The sequence below is a fragment of the Alternaria viburni genome (genome assembly GCF_023758015.1).
Source record: "Alternaria viburni strain BMP 2772 chromosome Unknown scaffold_1, whole genome shotgun sequence".
Taxonomy (NCBI): domain Eukaryota; kingdom Fungi; phylum Ascomycota; class Dothideomycetes; order Pleosporales; family Pleosporaceae; genus Alternaria; species Alternaria viburni.
This window is the reverse complement of record NW_026055770.1, coordinates 1,602,660-1,620,906: the sequence shown is the minus strand read 5'-3', so window position 1 is coordinate 1,620,906 and position 18,247 is coordinate 1,602,660. Positions and strand designations below refer to the sequence as shown.

At 52.8% G+C, this 18,247-nt stretch overlaps 7 protein-coding genes across 7 annotated transcripts; 6 read left to right on the top strand and 1 right to left on the bottom strand.

Moving 5' to 3' along the window:
- Nucleotides 1-35: 35 nt before the first annotated feature.
- Nucleotides 36-1,379, bottom strand: J4E79_000587 (uncharacterized protein; the record flags this gene model as incomplete). The annotated part of the gene is made up of 1 exon (XM_049349503.1): nt 36-1,379. The coding sequence occupies one exon, from the start codon at nt 1,377-1,379 to the stop codon at nt 36-38; it is 1,344 nt and encodes a 447-aa protein (XP_049216290.1).
- Nucleotides 1,380-1,973: 594 nt separating this feature from the next.
- On the top strand, nt 1,974-2,876 carry J4E79_000586 (uncharacterized protein; the record flags this gene model as incomplete). The annotated part of the gene is made up of 1 exon (XM_049349502.1): nt 1,974-2,876. The coding sequence occupies one exon, from the start codon at nt 1,974-1,976 to the stop codon at nt 2,874-2,876; it is 903 nt and encodes a 300-aa protein (XP_049216289.1).
- A 293-nt stretch (nt 2,877-3,169) lies between these two features.
- On the top strand, nt 3,170-4,225 carry J4E79_000585 (uncharacterized protein; the record flags this gene model as incomplete). Its single annotated transcript, XM_049349501.1, has 2 exons — nt 3,170-3,488; nt 3,561-4,225. 2 exons carry the CDS (start codon nt 3,170-3,172, stop codon nt 4,223-4,225), a joined length of 984 nt encoding a protein of 327 aa, XP_049216288.1.
- Nucleotides 4,226-7,375: 3,150 nt separating this feature from the next.
- On the top strand, nt 7,376-9,205 carry J4E79_000584 (uncharacterized protein; the record flags this gene model as incomplete). The annotated part of the gene is made up of 1 exon (XM_049349500.1): nt 7,376-9,205. One exon carries the CDS (start codon nt 7,376-7,378, stop codon nt 9,203-9,205), a length of 1,830 nt encoding a protein of 609 aa, XP_049216287.1.
- A 2,871-nt stretch (nt 9,206-12,076) lies between these two features.
- J4E79_000583 (uncharacterized protein) lies at nt 12,077-12,986 on the top strand (the record flags this gene model as incomplete). The annotated part of the gene is made up of 3 exons (XM_049349499.1): nt 12,077-12,197; nt 12,257-12,624; nt 12,675-12,986. The coding sequence occupies 3 exons, from the start codon at nt 12,077-12,079 to the stop codon at nt 12,984-12,986; spliced, it is 801 nt and encodes a 266-aa protein (XP_049216286.1).
- A 343-nt stretch (nt 12,987-13,329) lies between these two features.
- J4E79_000582 (uncharacterized protein) lies at nt 13,330-16,464 on the top strand (the record flags this gene model as incomplete). The annotated part of the gene is made up of 1 exon (XM_049349498.1): nt 13,330-16,464. One exon carries the CDS (start codon nt 13,330-13,332, stop codon nt 16,462-16,464), a length of 3,135 nt encoding a protein of 1,044 aa, XP_049216285.1.
- A 999-nt stretch (nt 16,465-17,463) lies between these two features.
- Nucleotides 17,464-18,207, top strand: J4E79_000581 (uncharacterized protein; the record flags this gene model as incomplete). The annotated part of the gene is made up of 3 exons (XM_049349497.1): nt 17,464-17,615; nt 17,703-17,898; nt 17,971-18,207. The coding sequence occupies 3 exons, from the start codon at nt 17,464-17,466 to the stop codon at nt 18,205-18,207; spliced, it is 585 nt and encodes a 194-aa protein (XP_049216284.1).
- Between the last annotated feature and the right edge of the window lie 40 nt (nt 18,208-18,247).

Genomic DNA, 18,247 nt, shown 5'->3' with positions numbered 1-18,247 from the left:
TATATACCTACCTTCTATCAGATATCCCATAGTTTTTACTGCGCATCAATAGCTTGCTTCAACGCTTCAACTTCGCCTTTCTGCCACTCAGTGACCTTGCCCTGCCACTTTTCTCCCTTGCCGCCTCCTTTCGCCGTGCTTACAACCTCCTTCACCTTCGCCGCCATCTTCTCTACCAAGTCAGGTTTTCCAAACACGACGATGGATCCAGAGCTCTTAACCTCGCCCGAAGACAGGACCACGACAGCCTCTCGCTCTTTGACAATTTCCTTGACTTCGAAGAGCACAAGGTTGATGAAGTCAAGCCCATCTGTTACGCGATGCATGAAGGCCTTATCGTGGCTTTGTAGGTAGTTCTTCAAGCGATCACCCTCGAAAGCTGCTATCTCAGCTAGTAATTTCTTCTCCTTCTTCTGCCCTTCAGAGATTTGGTCGCTCATTTTCTGTACTTTTGCCGCAACATCCGTAGGCGCCGACCCAGATGACAAAGACACAGCGATGGAGCGAAGACCGTTGATAGACTCCGTAGCCATCTTGATAGCGCGATCTCCAGCCGTGAAGAAGAGCCGGCAGTTGGTGCCTCGTACCGATTGCATGTGGTGCAGCATTATGACATTAATGTGCGACGAGTTCTGCAAATGTGTCCCACAGCAAGCGTTGTAGTCCATATCCCCAATCTTGATGAACCGGACGACGCCCTTCTCTTTATCATAGTCTTCAGGTAGGCTATCGCTTCCTTTGCCTTCTGGTGTTTCCACAGTGATTGGCATGCTCTCCCTAATCTTGGCATTGCAATTTTTCTGAATAGTTTGGAGTTCTTCTTCCGATGGTTTCCGTGGTAGTTCTACGTAGTTCATTTCTCCGGGCTGACCCATGCTCCAGCCGAGCGTAGGCAGGTCCATGGAGTCCATGACGGCTGAGAGGAGATGTTGGCCAGTGTGTTGTTGCATAAGGTCCCAGCGGCGGGCGAAATCGACGGTTTGACGAACTGGTGTTCCAGGCTCGAGGGGTGTGGGAGAAAAGTGAATGCAGCGGAGACCGTGACGTTGTATACTCCTTATCGGTACTTCCTCCTTCTTTTCATCTTTCAGTGTTGTGAGGACACCATAGTCTGTATGTTGGCCACCACCTTCCGGGAATAACACTGAGTCCGCAAGCTCGATAAGCCATGTCTTGCCGGATGCTGCATCTCCGTTGTCAAGACCCTTGGTGGGGTCTGTGGACTTCTTCGTTTTTGACTTGCCATTCTGTTGTGAGGACTTTGGTGGTACGTATTCTTCGCAGGATACTACCTCCGTCTCGAGTGTTTGGAGATAAGAATTCTTTTGGCATTGCAAAGCGCCAACAATGGCGGGAGTAGGGGCTGCAGTCACGCCCATAGTGACAAAGCTGTAAGATCGATATGTGGGTTGAGGACGTTGGATGGGCGATGGAGTATGACTCGACGTCAAGAGCACTCTGGAGCGAAAGATAGAGAAGCCGAGGGAAATAGTGCGTTTAGTCAGAGCATTGACTACAGACATGAAACGTCACTACTTGAAGGGCTTCCACTATGTATGGTTCCGTCAAGATACAAGTTAGATGTTTAGATTCTCTTTAGACTGCATCGTCGTCAATCAACATGAGGAAAATGCGGATGGAGATGGAGTGGCTGTATTGAGACTAGACTGCGATGGGACTAGTGTCTTCCCATCCGATCAACGCGCTCCAGGCTTTCCAGGTGCCCGCCACGATACCGCTCTGCACTGTGCATCATCGCGTCGCGCGACGAACACGGCCTTCGAAACATAGTCCCTACTTCTTGGCGTATTCATGGCGATAGTGAACGCGATGGGAACGATGGCGGGGCCTGCACACCCACCGCTTCACGGTTTAGAAGCGATGATGACGTACTTGAAGCCAAAAGTCGCGAAGCTTTCGAAAGGCTTTCTTGATCACTACTAATGAACAGACTGCTGACCTCCCTCTTCAAAATGTCGCGACCGAAGAAGCCCACCCATGCAGCCGTAACGCGATTCGTCGAGACGTTCCTACCACCGAAGGAAAACGATGTCCAGCGACTCTACCACACACCGCGAAACCCTCGATACGACCCTGAGACTGCCGTGGTTGAGCAGATCGTATTGAGTGTTACTCCTACACCAGGGGTATACTCGTTGATCGGCTACCCACTAGACGAGAGCACCATTGGCGCAACGACGCTCCTCCCAAGAATATACCCCCGGCCGCCGCGAACACTGTGCTTTCTGCACCGGCCTTTCCAGCTCGACAGGCGCAGCGTGCGCAAAGGAACACTTGTACTTTCGAGCCACACATCTTTCGACGAAGTCCTCACTGTTGGATGGAACACGGTGCTGGCGGAGCGCCTGGGCATGGCGACGGCGGACTGCCTCTGCGTGCAAGGCTACAAAGGAGATCCAGAAAGAAAGATTGGAATCATCGGTCAGGTCTCTAAATCTCTGGATGCAGTTCTGAGCCAAGTACAGGATGAGTTTGGAGCATCGGAGCTCGCGCACGAAGGATCCTCGGACGAGATACGCATCATTGCGATCATGAACGCGTTCAACGAGGACGAGGTGCATCGCGTGTTGGCAATGGCTCAGGAGCGCGGGTGGATAACGGAGGGTGAAGACGGTGGACACTTGCTTTACCTGACCGGTCAACCCAGAGTCAGTGGCATGGAGGCAGCCAAAGCACTGGGCATGTCAGTAGTCTGCGTAGGACATCGGCAAGGGGAAGATTGGGGCATTCGCTTTCTGGGCCAAGAGCTGAGGAAAGCGTTCCCTGGTGCGCGTGTGGAAGAAGTGTATGAGGAGGAGATACCCGTTGTGAGAGAGAAGAAAGTGCCTGTAACACAGGATACCGCGCCGCAATGAGTCACCTGGCAGATAGTTCGAACGAATTGCCGACCGGTCTCCACTGCCTCTTACCTTACATTCCGGTCTCTTACCATCAGTGCTGCCCCCATGCCATTTCCGTGCAGACGGGGGAGTCGCGGTGAGGCGCACCTTCCCGTCTTTCAAGACAGCGGTAGCCTCGCGTGCCCCAACTCCCACGTCTTGAGCCACTTCTTCCACCATCTCCCCCACGCTGTCACTTTGTTCCCAATCGTTTGAATTGACCTCATTGATTCCTTTGAGTTTTGGCACTGCAACTGCAGCTACTCAGGATGCCCTTTCCTTACTTTGACAACATCAGCACGGACTTCACCGGTGTATGGACAAGCCCACGAAAGCGAAAGGCCCCACCGTCCGAGCAAGAGGGTTTAGAATTGCCTCCATCGAAGCGCAAGTCGAGCGCGGCATCATGTCCTCACTTCATGACCATTGTCCGAGCTACCAGGCAACTGTCCGCAGAGAAGGTGCAGTGTTCAATCTGTCTCGAAGACTACCTCAGCACCCCCGACGGCCGCGACAAGGTGATACCAGTCAAGATTGGGTGTTCTCATATCTTCTGCCGAGAATGTATTGAGACGCACCTCTCCTCGAGTACGAAGTGCCCACTACCTTGGTGCGATGCGCACCTTCCCTTACGACCAGATGCGTGCGAGTTATGCGCAGCATGGGCGAGAGAGAATGCGGCTGCTGGATCACTTGTAGTGACAGTACGTGCTAGAGAGATGCTCGGTAGTATCAAGGATGCTCTTCGACAACTCGCTCAAGACGACGAAGCCTATACGCTACCAAAGCAAGCAGAGAAGCGACTCCTCGCTCACGTTCGCACCACCCTGAAGCGATACGAATGGCAGTTTCATACGGGTATCGACCTTGCTGAGCTGCTGGATCCTTTCTTGCTCGCCATCAACATCGCAGATGCGCGCAAGCACTACGGCTCAGAGCTCAGCGCACCCAAACTCGAGCATACCCAATTCCCACCCCGCGAACACGATCCTGACGATTACCCACCCGACGAAGAACCCTGGATTGCGGCCTTCTTCAGGCAATGGGCGTTGGACTACGAGAAGGAGAATGGAGAAATGAAGGAGGGCTGGGGCGTGTGGTCGATGAAAGCAGATGATGAGGCAAGTTGGGAATGGCCATACAAGCGGATACAAGCACACAAGACTGGCAGTGATGGTCGTATTGAATACCTTGTCAAATGGGTAGGGCAGCGTCACTTGGCGTCTTGGGTCAAGAGGGAGCAGCTGGTTGCTGAGGCTCGCGACATCTACGACAAGGCATATGGGGTATCTCATCGCTTAGAGGTGATTGAGGGGCGTGATTGAGGTTCTCCTTCCAGCCCTGGTTGTGGGATGACATCCACATGACAGATAGCGAGTGGTGTGTTTGACGAACACCCTGCACTTTTATTGTCATCAATGTCTTAACTACCATGTCGATCAACATTGGGGACGACGGAAACTGTGTCGCACTATTTGAAAAAGAGTCATACTATACAAACCCTTACTACATGCTCTATGTAGGAATCTCCGCATGCTTATGTACTCTTCATACACACGGTTTCGATGCTGTGTAGGCGGCAGCCAACACCAACTCTAATATGCTCTAGTGTCGTGTTACCCTGCGATGACGTGGGTTTGACTAGTAACAAGGTTTACTTTTCCATCTAGACTCCTTGCTCAATGTACTCGAGTCATTGTGCGGCTACGCACATGTCGTTCCTTCCAGCCTTGAGTCGCTGTCGTCTAGGAAGGATCGTATCGTAATAACATCGCACTGAGAAGTTATGTAACCTGTCAAATTTTGGAGTTCTCTATCGTAGAATCGAGCGTACCTAGGTAGAATTCCAGGGTCTAGTGTACCAACGTAGCGGATTGGCCGTCTTCTTGGACATCTACGAATCCCTCAGTCTGCAAGACTTCTGCTGAACACATGGCGTCGTAAATACGACGTATATCGAACTAGCATTGTAATTGTGTCGACTCGAGAACGCGCTGAGGGTGTCTGGCCTCCGATTGGAAAACAATGACGACGGTGCTAGAGGCCGAGAAGCAACGTTTCGGCACAGTCTACTACTACTGCGTCTATTCCAGCCCGTTCTTTTCGGCACAGTCCGATGCACTACCGGAACGTCTTCGACTACTACATTCACGCTTTCCAAATAATTCCTTGGGTTCAGCCTCACCGATCATCCGATATGAAGACACCTAGACGGGCCTGCTAAGCTAACAGCGCCTCTAATATTGAGCATACGACTCTTGATTTGTCGACCGGCATTCCCTGCGCTAATTTGTTTTGGCGACCGTGCTTGAACGTTGATGAGATACCTCTGCAAGCCTCGTCAAGGAAAAGGTTACGGCGCCCTTGCACTCCGAGAATTGCGTGTCGCACATTGACCTTTGCTATTTGCCGTTGCTGCCTGTGGTCTCCAGAGGTGCCCAACGGCTTTTCGTCTCGAGTTTCAGCCCATCTTCTCATCTCGGATCCCGCCCCGCACCCGGCCGTCGCCTGGTTTCTCCTTCAGGGCTGCTACCCGTTTCACCCACAGGAACGCCTCCAGCTTTCGAGTGCTGCAGCTGCACCGACGGCGCTCGACGTTAGAGACGCCCAACATTGTTCCCTTGCTAGCGACCTGCAGGCACCTGAGACTGACGATTTACGCCAAGCCTCTAGGCTGCATCCGGGATAGAGCGCTCCACAGAACCTCGCTCAGGCTTGCTGTCATCTCTGTATCGCGCGGGCCCTGAAGTTCAGCAAGACGACGCGTTGTCTTCCTTCTCTGCATACGTCTACCCTTCCCCTGGGTCTCATCTTCCCCGCTCCTAGGTGTGGCCTCCTAAGTGTGGCGCTCACCCTCAAGTAAGACCTGTCTTCCTTTTATAAGCTTGCACCCCTCACTCTCTTTCGTCTCGACAACTTCCAGCCACTGCTGCGTGCAGCCAATATCAACATGTATCCGAATCCTCTGCCTGCAAAAGCTGGATTTTTTTCCTTGTCCTACTATGAGGCGCATTCGTACCACCGTAGCAAGTCGCACTACCTGCAGCAACATCCTCATCCCTCATGTGTAAACATGGCTTTCCCATCTGGGTCAGTGAGATTTGCTGGTAGCTCGGCCCTGCTGGTAACATGGGAATATTTCAAAAATCTGGCGATTCCTTCTCTTTCAGTATTGCTTTCTCGGACCTTGCAGACCGAACGCTAACATGGCATTACCTTTAGGCCTTTCTTACCCATCCATCGGTTCTAGTACCGAACCATTGGGTGACACCTCTTCGTTTTGGAAAAAGTCTAGAAAATTACACATCAAGCAAATCTTATCGAAGAAGAGAAGACCCGTCGACTCCACGGGCTTTGCTTCCAGCGCATATCGCAGGATCCAATCGGAAAACACACCCGAATCCGGTGGTCCTCCGGCCTTGTCGCACGTGCCCATTGTCTATGATCAGATTGTAACACCCGAGAGTCCTTGTACGAATATTGATTATAGCCCTTCGCGATCGAGTGGTAGTCCTAGCCTCGCTGGCTCTCCATTGCCAAGCGACAAACCCTCCAGCGAATTCAGCGTTTCGCCTCGTCATGTGGAGATTGTGATACCAGATTGGGCCATACTTCTACAAAGAGTCTCACCGTCTTCTATCGACCCCATTTTCGATCTTGGTGGATTTCAGCGCGCACCTCCTTCTCTACATATCTCGACCAGGATGGCTAGCCGGACCAACACCCTGAACTCTCAGACATCGGCACCCTATTTATCGAGTCGAAACAACAGCCAGACCAGCTTGCATCATGAAGATGGCCAAGATGGAACATCGTCGACCCGGACGCCTGGGATCTCTCAGTCACCAGCCATGCTTGCAGGCCTTGCGACACCAACGAGTTCAACCGCGGGGTTGTCGGGCTTAGTCTGCAATGTACATCGCACAACAGGCAGGGAACCGCACCCGCTCGTAGGCGCCACCACCACAATATTAGGCGACAAGTTGTATGTTTTCGGCGGCCGTCGACTTTCCAGAACAAGACCGCAGCTTACATCGGACCTGTACGAGCTTGACCTTGTCAAGCGCCACTGGACAAAAGTCGACGCCAAAGGTGACATCCCGCCTCCTCGCTATTTCCACAGTGTTTGTCCGCTTGGCGACACGAAGCTGGTTTGTTATGGAGGCATGTCACCTGTAAGCTCGTCTTCTAATCAAGCAACTTCCGTGATACAAGGTGCTCCAGCCGATGCACAACCCGAGGTGGTGGTCATGTCAGATGTTCACATCTATGATGCGCCGACAAAAACTTGGATGCACGTTTCTACAAGCGAATCTCCACAGGGTCGCTATGCTCACTGCGCGACCATACTTCCTAGCTCGGCCGTTTTCAGTTCGACCGGAGCTGCGGTGACAGCCATACGACACAATCCACCTTCATCGAATCCAAACCAAGGTTCCCTGGGAGTGCAGTTAGATGGCGAGGGCGGTGCAGAAATGCTTGTTGTGGGTGGTCAGGACAGCGCCAATCACTACATTGAACAAATCAGCGTATTCAACCTCCGGAGTCTGAAGTGGACGGAAACGAGCACATTGGGCAGAAGTTGTGGCGCATACCGAAGCGTAGTCGCGCCCCTCACTAGCATTGACCCGAACGATATTGGTGGAGGAACACGACAGGGCAGTGAGGCAAGAACACCGGAGGAACGGAGTCCGAACAAGACTGGCGAGTCATCGATGCTCATTTATTCAAACTACAATTTCCTGGACGTCAAGCTCGAACTACAAGTGCGGCACCCCGATGGTACGCTTTCCGAGAAGCCAATGCACGGCAACTTCTCGCCGCCAGGTCTCCGTTTCCCGAACGGTGGTGTTATCAACAACCACTTTGTAGTTAGCGGCACATTTCTGACATCGTCGAAACAAGAATATGCGCTTTGGGCTCTTGATTTGCGAACGCTTAGTTGGGGACGAATCGAAGCCGGCGGCAACATCTTCAGCCAGGGAAGCTGGAACAGAGGTGTGCTCTGGAACCGTCGGAATTGTTTCGTCATTCTCGGCAACCGTAAGAGGAGCTTGGTCGAAGACTATAATCATCGGCGCATCAATTTCTCGAACATGTGCGTTGTTGAGCTAGAAGCATTCGGGCTCTATGACAACCCACGCAAGGTGACGCCTGCGTCAGGGTTCAACTCTGTCAGCGCACCGCCACAGCATGATAGACTTGATATGCTTGCTGGTGGCCGCACACTGCTACCCGCAGCGACCGAGCTAGGTCAAATGGCGTTGGGTATGAAGGAACTTGCCGATATGGATTTCCTCGCTTTACATGGCGAGCGCATACCCGTTAATTCCCACATCATTGCTCGACGCTGGGGTCCTTATTTCAACCAATTACTCCGCGAGAGTGCTCAAAGCGCGGAGAAAGAAAACGCTGAGGCGGCGACTCTACGGCCCACTGCCACAATGCATCCCTCGAGGAACTCAAGCATAACTATTACACCTTCTATCCGAACGAACTACTCAACAGCCACAACGCTTACCGCCAACACTATAACACCATCAGAGGCTACAGCTGTATCAGCGAACTCATACTCCTCATTAAGCCCACCAGAACCTTCATCACACTCACCATCACAACGGCCTCGAACATTATTCCTACCTCACACTCATCTCACACTTCAAGCGCTTATACATTTCTTATACACATCATCACTACCACCACATAACTCCGCCTTGTGCTCACCGCAGATTCTCTGCTCTCTTCTTCAATTAGCGCGACCGTACCATATCGATGGTCTGTTGGAAGCGATTATCGAACGACTTCACGTCCTATTGGATAACAGAAATACCGCGGCCATCTTCAATGCTGCGGCCATGGCGGCTGGCGGTGGCTCCGGTATTGCTTTCAAGGGCGTCAACGGTGTATCAGGCACGAACGGGACCACAAATGGCTTCTCCAACTCAGTTTCGAGCAATAACAGCACAGTCGCGGACGTCGAACGAAGTCTGGATGCCGGTCTGCGCGCACTCCGCGTCAACACCGACGTAGATCGAAATCACGACGATGAGGTCAGTTCAGCGGCGTCTGAATCTACGTCGGCCTCGGCCTCCGACAGCGGTTTCGGGGATGGAAGTGGCATCGAAGACAGAGAAACCTGGAATGGTGAAATGAGCGCAGTGGTTGGGCTCCAAAAGCGAGGTCTGCGGGGCCTGATGGAGGGTCGCAGAATCAGGGAAATGGGGAGAGGAAGAGATAGAAGCAGGGACGATGGTGGTTCCATAGGCAATGGCGATGGGGTAGGCCTTGGCCTACAAGGCGCTTGATCAATACGATGAGAGAAGAGGGGGAGGCAAGAATGGTCATCTACATCGCGAGAGGGGGTTGGTAGAGACTGGCGTTAGTTCCTTCTTCGATGGGAAATTTTTCATGATGATATGGGTGATTTAGGATCTTGATAGAGGTGAATCAATATGATAAGTACTATGGTATCTATACTTCCGTCCCAATGTCGTTTCAGTTTTCCATTACGTCGTTCTTGAAGACTTCTCCTCGGCGCGATGGCGCGCTGGCTTTTCATACATCATATGCGTAGTCGTAGCCATCTGGAAGGACTGATAAAGAGTGGGTCCCAGTCTTTTTGCCCTGATGGCTTTTAAGCTGTCGTCCTGGTACTGGTATACCTGGAAAGGTCCGAGTTGAAAAGAAAGATCTTCGTGTCCCAACGGCCGGTATCGTTGGTTTCGAGGGCTCCTTGCAAAATTCGATATTTTCGTGGAGCAGAGCGTACACTGTACTCTGCTCAATGTGAGTAGTAGCAAAGCGATGCGCTGGACAAGCCACGACATGAAAAGAGTGCCTCTCAGTCGTTTTCTCAAACATAACGGACATCCCTTTTCGTGTTTCTCCAACTCTCTCAGTGACCCACCCGAGCAGCCTCAGGTACCCTAGGCATATAAGGTGGCGGAGCTTCAGGTGAACATCTCCCATCCCAGCTCTCCGCCTTCCCGCCAATCACCCTTCCAGACGGTAACCGCACTGTCGCTACCCCATCTTCACTCCTCAACACCCTTAGCCCGCTTCCCGGTCCGCCGTTCATGCGCAAAGCACGTTCTCGGTCGTGTCTTCGACTCCGGCTGCGCACATAGACTAGGCTGAGGACGACGCCTACGAAAGCGCCAACGAAGATGATGATGATGAGAAGGACGGTGCGGTGGGTGTTGCAGGAGGAGTCGTATGTCGTTTCGCAGTATTCTGAACGTTTTTGATGGTGTGGGGACGGTTTGAGAACTGATGTGTGGAGGGAGTGTGGTGCCATTATTTGTGTGGGTGTCGATAGTATGTAGATGTGCGTAGTGTGTAAGGGATATACCAGATGCAGACCGTATACACACAGTGGGTACAATCGAATCTCTCGTGCGTAAAAGTCCTTGGTATGAACAAAACACCCCAAAGCGCGAACCCACACCCTACATATCCCTTTTCCCACTCCCCCTCTTCCGGTCAATCACCTCCCTCCACATACACAACTAACAACAAACCACCATCTCGGCCTGAAGGCGCAGCAAGCAGCCTCACACGACTTGTCAATCTGCCAGGTTCCCGCTTACATTCAGTACCGCGCCTCAATAAATCTGAGAAGAGACATTTTTGCGCTGTGCCTTGCCTCCGGCGTTTAAACGGGGTTTCAGCATGGGCGTTCTTTCGTTGGTTGCTGGCTTTGCGGATGGGTGGTTGCATGCACTGCCCCGCGGCGTTGGGCCTTGGAGGCAGCCTCACCAGGCGGGATTTAGCGCGTGTGCGAGCGAGGCGCTGTGGGTGGGCATGCGCGCAGCGTAGGCTTTCAGTTACATTGTTGTTCTGATGGGCGGGCACAATGGGGTATTTTGGTGGATGAAAGGCGTTGTTGGAACAATGCACTGGGCGCACTGCGGGAGGCAGCTGCGACCGGCTTGCCTGAAGCCCGGGACAGCATCCTTTCGGACACACAGCGGCCGGCGTTTTGGCGACCTTCACGCAGCGAACGCATGTCTTTGATATTTCCGCCCGCGGCGTTGCTCTACTCCATAGTCGCTTATCAACTTCCGTTCTCAACTTTCGACGTTTCAACTGCACTGTGAAGGTTGTTGGGCGGCGCTTCGCGACACAGAACTGTGCCGTACTGGGGGCTTAGCTGTGCCTTCCTCGCGCAACATGTGCCTGGATGTTAGGCATCGTGTAATCGTGTGATCGCGCAATTGTGCCTAGGCGGCCTACAAGGCGGTTGCTGAGCGATCAGGCCCAGGGCGGTTCATCACAGAAGGCAGGGCAGGGAGGGCGCAGTTGGCGAGGCTGTCGCAACTTGAGTCAACACGTTACTTTCGGCATGCGGAGGACCAGGACGGTAAATGAACGCAAACAATGTGGAATGAGAGCACGTAGCGTTGCTTCTTTTGCTTTCACCATCAATCTGTGTCTTGCACGACCGCGTGTTGGACATGGCTTTCAGGCTCTCTCAGACTACTAGAGAAAGCCATCACAGCCTTCTCAGAGTCTATAGATAATTCATGAACGCGTCTGCAGCCAAAGCCATGAGATAACGAGCTCATATAGTAACATACACTGTCACCTTAATAGCTACCTCAGCGAACTGGTGCTGTCCGAAACCGCGTTGACTGACTTGGACTGTGCACTCATACGCGTGTGTCAAACTTCACGCGCACCATGGACCTTTATGTCCCGAAACCGAACTGGATACTCTCGCCTCGAGGCCGAGCACCCAACTGGCTCAGGGTCCACGCCACGCTGGTCGACATGGGTGACGTTCCAAAAAGTTCACCTGGAATCCCCCGCGGGGACCTTTCGGTATCCCCGATTAGGCAATCCACAGAAGATGCCGGGAGGCTTCCCCGCAAACAGAGCATCGCGGTCTTCCACAATCGTCCATGCATGCCGTGGAGGAAGACAGTCCGAGGCCAGGCCTATACCAAGAGAGTCCGAGGCCAGGCCTATACCAAGAGAGTCCGGTGACCAGAGTTCCGCCTGGAGCCGGTTTAAAAGTCCACAATGGCCCCGGCTTGCGTGGAATTGACGAACCGATCTCGCATTTCTTCTTTTGTATAAATACCCTTCCGCGAGCGACGTTGTTTACGCATACTTTGATCTTCAGTTCTGTTTCGTCTCTTTTCGTATATCGCTGATATTCAATGATCCAAACCATGCCTGCTACCCAAGGACTTCCAGAGTTTAGCCTAGCGGGAAAGGTGGTGCTGGTGTCGGGTGCTGCTCGGGGACTCGGTTTGACACAAGCCGAAGCGTTGCTGCAAGCTGGCGCACGAGGTATGCATCTCCACATATCCAGAGTGACGAGAAGATCCTGAACTGATATGCGCCTGCAGTGTACGCACTTGACAGACTCGAAGAACCCTCAGCAGACTTTGCGCCAACCGCCGAGAAAGCAAAGAAAGAATACGGAACCTCGCTCGAATACCGCCAAATAGATGTTCGAGATGTGAAGAAGCTCCACGAGATTGTTGAGGAAATCGCCAACAAGGAAGGCAGACTGGATGGGTTGATCGCTGCTGCCGGTATTCAGCAAGAAACCACTGCGCTGGAGTACACAGCTGAAGACGCGAACCGCATGTTCGAGGTCAACATTACCGGTGTAATGATGACTGCGCAAGCAGCCGCGAAGCAGATGATCAAGTTTGGAACTGGAGGAAGTATCGTGCTCATCGCCAGCATGTCCGGCACTGTCGCAAACAGGGTATGGCGGTCCCAAGTCATTACCGTTTCTCACACTAACAACGTCAACAGGGTCTCATCTGCTCAGCATACAACGCGTCCAAAGCTGGTGTAATACAACTCGCTCGCAACCTCGCATCGGAATGGGGCGAGCACAACATCCGCGTCAACACAATCTCGCCAGGATACATTGTGACGGCAATGGTGGAGGAGCTCTTCAAGAAGTACCCGGAGCGAAGAGACACATGGCCAACGCAGAACATGCTGGGTCGTCTGTCGAAGCCGGAGGAATACCGTGGTGCAGCAGTCTTCCTGTTGAGTGATGCGAGTTCATTCATGACTGGCGCAGACCTTAGGATGGATGGTGGCCATGCTGCGTGGTAGAGTGAATAGTTAATTGCTAATACAAAGTACGATGTTCAAACCGCTGTTACTTTGGGAATATGTGAAGGTGTTCTGTCCAATACGGAGCTTCGGAAGTCGGTGGGATGATGCTGAGTAAGCGGCGTGGCCGCGAATGTCGCAATGTGGGCAGGAGGGCTGGGGACGTTCGCTTTCGCCAGAGCGCGTTTGGTCGTTCTTTCTGCGCCATGAAGACTTCAAACGGGTGACAACAGCACGACTGGTAGGGGAACACCTGCCATGTGCCACTCAACGCCTACTCCATTATCTTTACACCGCGGCGTAACCAGCTACCGCCCGTCCAAGACCAAGCATCGTTACGAGCATGACGGCGTCTACGCCCTCCACCCTATCCCGCTCTAGGAACGCTATATTGTTCCTCGCCGGCGTATCCGCTGCATACGCGACATATCTCATTGTCACAAACGTCCAGAGCCCCGGCGCAGGCGATGGCCTCCAGCGCAGCAATGCGGTCCGTAGACGACGCCCACGAGACCAGCCATCGGCACCCTCACTCCCTCTGAACGAACGAGACATACCATTTCTAGGCCTATACGACCTCCTCGGTTACCAAGTACCGCTCGACCCTCGCAATCTGGGCACGCCGGGCGAGTTACGCGACACGATCCTGCGCGCCCAGCCACACGCCGACAATGATACGATAGAGCGTCTCACTGAGAGCTTCTACAACGAGTTTCTCGACCGCTTACTAGTCGTACTCTACCCAGACCGCGCTCTGTCCCCGTCGCAGGCAGATGATATCCGTGTCTGGCTGCAACATCGCAACCCCGATAACGCAGGAGTGCATCGTGCTGCAGTAGCCCGCGCTGCGGCAAGGCATGCGCAGATATTCCCTCCTGGCGAAAATCCAGCTCTCGATGACGCCGAGAGCGTCGCAGCTACGGACATGTCGTTGGGAAGCGACGAGGACGCGGATGACGCTATCGATCCCGAAGGCCAAACCCTGCAGCGCACGTTATACCACATTGCGGAGGATCGCGCAAGACTGGAGGGCGTCATACATCGTGGAATAACATGCAATGGATGTGACGAGAAGCCCATCCGCGGAACCAGGTGGCATTGCGCCAACTGCCCGGACTTCGACCTGTGCTCCAACTGCGAAGCAACCAACTCGCATTACAAGAACCACATCTTCTACAAGGTCCGCGTACCTGCGCCATATCTGAGCCTCCAAAAACAGGAACCGCTCTACCCCGGCAAGCCTCACATGATGAGCCCCTCGATCGACCCAGCCCTCAAGAGACGCCTCGTAGCCGAGACTAAGATGGAAGCAGAGGAGATTGAGGCACTGTGGGACCAGTTCACTTGTCTCGCAGGCTCTGAGTGGGCGGATGATGCAACCGGGGTAGGATGGGCCATCGATCGACGCGACTTCAACCACGCTTTCATTCCTCGCTATAACGGCTTCGTCGCCGCACCGAACCTCGTCTACGATCGCATCTTCGCATACTATGACACGGATAAGAATGGCCTCATCGGGTTTGATGAGTGGGTCAAGGGTCTGGACGGCATGCACGACTCTGATGTGAATGTCAAGGCCAGAATAGTCTTCAACGGATACGACATCGATGAAGATGGCTACATATCGCGCAAGGACGTACTACGCATATTCAGGGCATACTACGCCATCGAGAAGGAGGCTACACGGAACTACATCTCAGAGCTGCAGGACGAAGTGACTGTGCGAACAGCTTTGGATACAATACGCTCTAGTCAGCCACTTGGCTCTGCTTTTACGCCCCGTAATATGGCGGCCTCGAACACAAACAACCCCCGCCTACGGCATAAGCGGGATGAAGACGTGATTACGACTCCACCGCTGCTTGAGCACAATAGCGATGTGGCAAACCGGGCTGAGATGATAGGGACCGCAGGTGTTCTTCACGTCGCACCCACCTATACACCGCAAACGCCAGGGGAACAACAGGCGGACATCGTCACTCGGAGATGGGCCCGCAGGCAATACTACATCGACGAAGAAGAAGGTTTAACGCGGCCCGAAGGGTTTGAGGAATCAGATCCTGACGAGCCAGAGACTGCCGATGGTGCGAACGGAACGACTGAAGCTGCAGACACAAATGGAGACTTGGCCCGCAACAGGAGCTCGCGGTCATCTTCAAGGGTCCGCTTCCAGGACGACGTGGAGATGGACACACGCTCCAACGCCTCATCATCCAGGCCTCTCGGAGAACGATGGGGTGGCTATGAGATACCTGAGCCCGAACAAGATCTTGGCAAAGAGGTACTGTATCAGGTTACGCAGCAGGCTTTTAACGAATTGCTTAACCCGCTTTTCCTTGAGAAAGAAGACATGGCCATGGACGCACATGAGATGCGCAGCGAGCGTCGCGCAAAGGCAGCCGCTATCGACGAGCTGACTATGCACCACTTCACAGAGAGTAAGGCTGCTGTCGAAGCCATTGTTCACGTCGGTGCCTTTCGATACTCCAAGTGCATGATCGACAAATTCTGTCGGGCCCTTAACCATGTACGTCCTATCAAAAGCTTATTCCGCAACGGTACCGACGATACGCCATGCACTCAAGAAGAAGCATACCGAGTAGTCGAAGAACTTTACGACAGTGTGGAAGCGAAAGTGCTCCAATCCGTGAAGGTTTCCAGGCCCACAAATGTTGACAACATGACGACGTGGAACACTTTGTTGATCAGGTCACGGCTTCGATCAGAGGTTGTCGATGCTACCATGGAGTGTATAGACAACAAAGGCTGGCTGATACCACCACTCGTGAATGAGAGTCTGCCTAGTATTCACAGGGATCCTACCATGCCTCAATTTCGGCCGAACTCGTCCAATCTTCCATCTGCAGCGACTTTGCAGACTACCTCGAACAGCTCTTCGAATAGTAGTGTCATTTCCGACACTGACACATCCTCGATAACCTCGGGCGAAGATATTATGAATCGTTGTTTCTTCATCACGGCAGGCCACGATGGCCTGGAACGTTATCCGGGGCAAAGATCCGTTGGCGAAACTGAGCCCCTTATACCTGATGGTATGGACTCGTCTGTAGGGGCTCCTCCGCCTGACTCTTCGGTGCAACAGCAAGACAAAGAAGATGATCCCTACACGATCAATTGGCGATGGTACACCGACAACCCAGAGTTCTACTATCTCTTCGCTCAAGACTCGGAGGGCCTGGACACATTTCTTTGCGCTCATAACCCGATCAATCATTCCGCGAGTCCACATGATCCTGAGGCGAATCAACTTAAGCCGTTGCAGCGCTCCATTCGACAGCTCGCTATGACCCCGAAGTCCAACTTACATCTCATAATGCTAGCGAGTCTTGAGGCTGTTGAGCAAGAGATTGATGAACGAAAAGGAAGCGGACTGGTCAACTTCGAGGAGTTTTTGGAGCTTATGAGGCAGGGCAGATTGAAGTTCCTTGAGGCTTGGATGGAATGGGTAAGCATGTGAACTCGTGAGCAAGAAGATGGGCGTCCTGCTGTGTCCACTTCACTCAGACTTCATATGCTTGATAGGGAATCTTGCAGTTCCGACCCGCCTTGGCTTGTCGTGCAGATCACTGTGCTGACGATTACATCTAGCCCAAGGCACTAGCGATTCTCGGATTTGACTGACATCGCTTGTGTAGTTTCTACATCTAACGAGTCTCTCATTACGATTTCACAGCTTGGCTTGCGACTGAGGTGTTAGTCTGGTGCCGATTCTGGTTGGTCAAGGTGGCACTATGACGAGGGATATACATATCCACGTGAGGAGGAGCGGAAGAAAAGCAAAGAGGTACCATTAGCTCAAAGAGCAGAGGCAATTAGGCCCCCAAAATACCCAGACCTTAGGTCTACGAATGGATGCACCACCAGTCCCGATGTTTTGTCCCGGCTGCTACTCCGACATGTTTCATTCGATTCGCTTACCTTAGTCTTCGACCTCAGCTGTATGCAAGCTCGCCCACCAAGCCTCATGTAACACTGGATATCAAGTTCCACATTGAGCCCGATACACCGTCAAGCCACGATCCGGGACTGGAAGTGTTCCGTCTCTACCGTGACGATAGCAAGCGACCAGCCGATGCACAGCCTTGCGATGACGCCACCCGAGCTTCTTCAAGGGCGATCTTTTCTCTAGCTCACGAACTTCCAGCTGTAGAAGACCTTGTGAACCTGGAAAGGTAGTGAGTGGAGTAGGGTACCCTCCTTAGGCCATGTCATTGTTTCCCACTTCGAGGCTGCAGAAACGGGAGATGGGCTCAGCCAGCCGGATATTCCAACCCCATGTTATGAAGCCAATGTTCTCAAGCCTAGCGTTGGCGTTCGAGGTACTCTAGCGGCATGCATCAGTAGTGGTACCTCAAGAGTATATAAAGTCTCCCATCAACACACATAATGTACTTCTACTCACGCAAGTGTTCAACACGCCGTGACACCGAACTCTTAGTCGAGCCATACAGCCATCATGAAGCCCTCAACCTTTTTCACCTCAACTATCTTCACCCTCGCTGCTGCCTCATCCTTTCCCAGCTCTGAAACACTGGCTACCAGCGACATATGGATAGGCCTGAACTTGAACAAATGTCTCGTCAACGCTGAGGTCATCCCCCAAGCCAAGTAAGTCCCCCTTAATAACTACCACAGTTCTCTCCAAGACTTCCAGAACCTCTACTCCCTCAATACATCAGCCTAACAACCACCCAGTCTCGCCGCGCAAAAAGTCGTAGCCAAAGAAGTCATCGCCGCCTACAACGCCTGGGACATCGAGCGTATCCTCGGCTACCGAACTCCAGACTGCAAGCAAAACATCCTACCCGCCAGCTTGAACCGCACAGCCATGACCAACGACGAATACCGCGTATTCTTCAAAAGAATTGAGCCTTTGTACGAGAACTTCACGGTACACATCCTCATATCTCAAAAGCACACCAACACACCAACACAGCCAGACAACTGACCAAGATAACTACAGGCTAGAGTCCTACAAGAAACGCACGACCCCGAGGCACACACCTGCATTATTCATGCGCGCAGTACGGCGACGACTGCGATTGGACCGTATGGGAATGAGTATGCGCTTATCTTGACGTTTACGGAGGATGGCACGAAGGTTAAGTATTTTGATGAGTTTGTGGATTCGGCGTATACGCTGGATTATGGGAGGAGGTTGACTGCTGCGTTGGCGAATGGGACGGGGACTAGTCTTTAGGGGAGAGAGGATGGTGTTTGTTTGTGGGGAATAGGTTTCA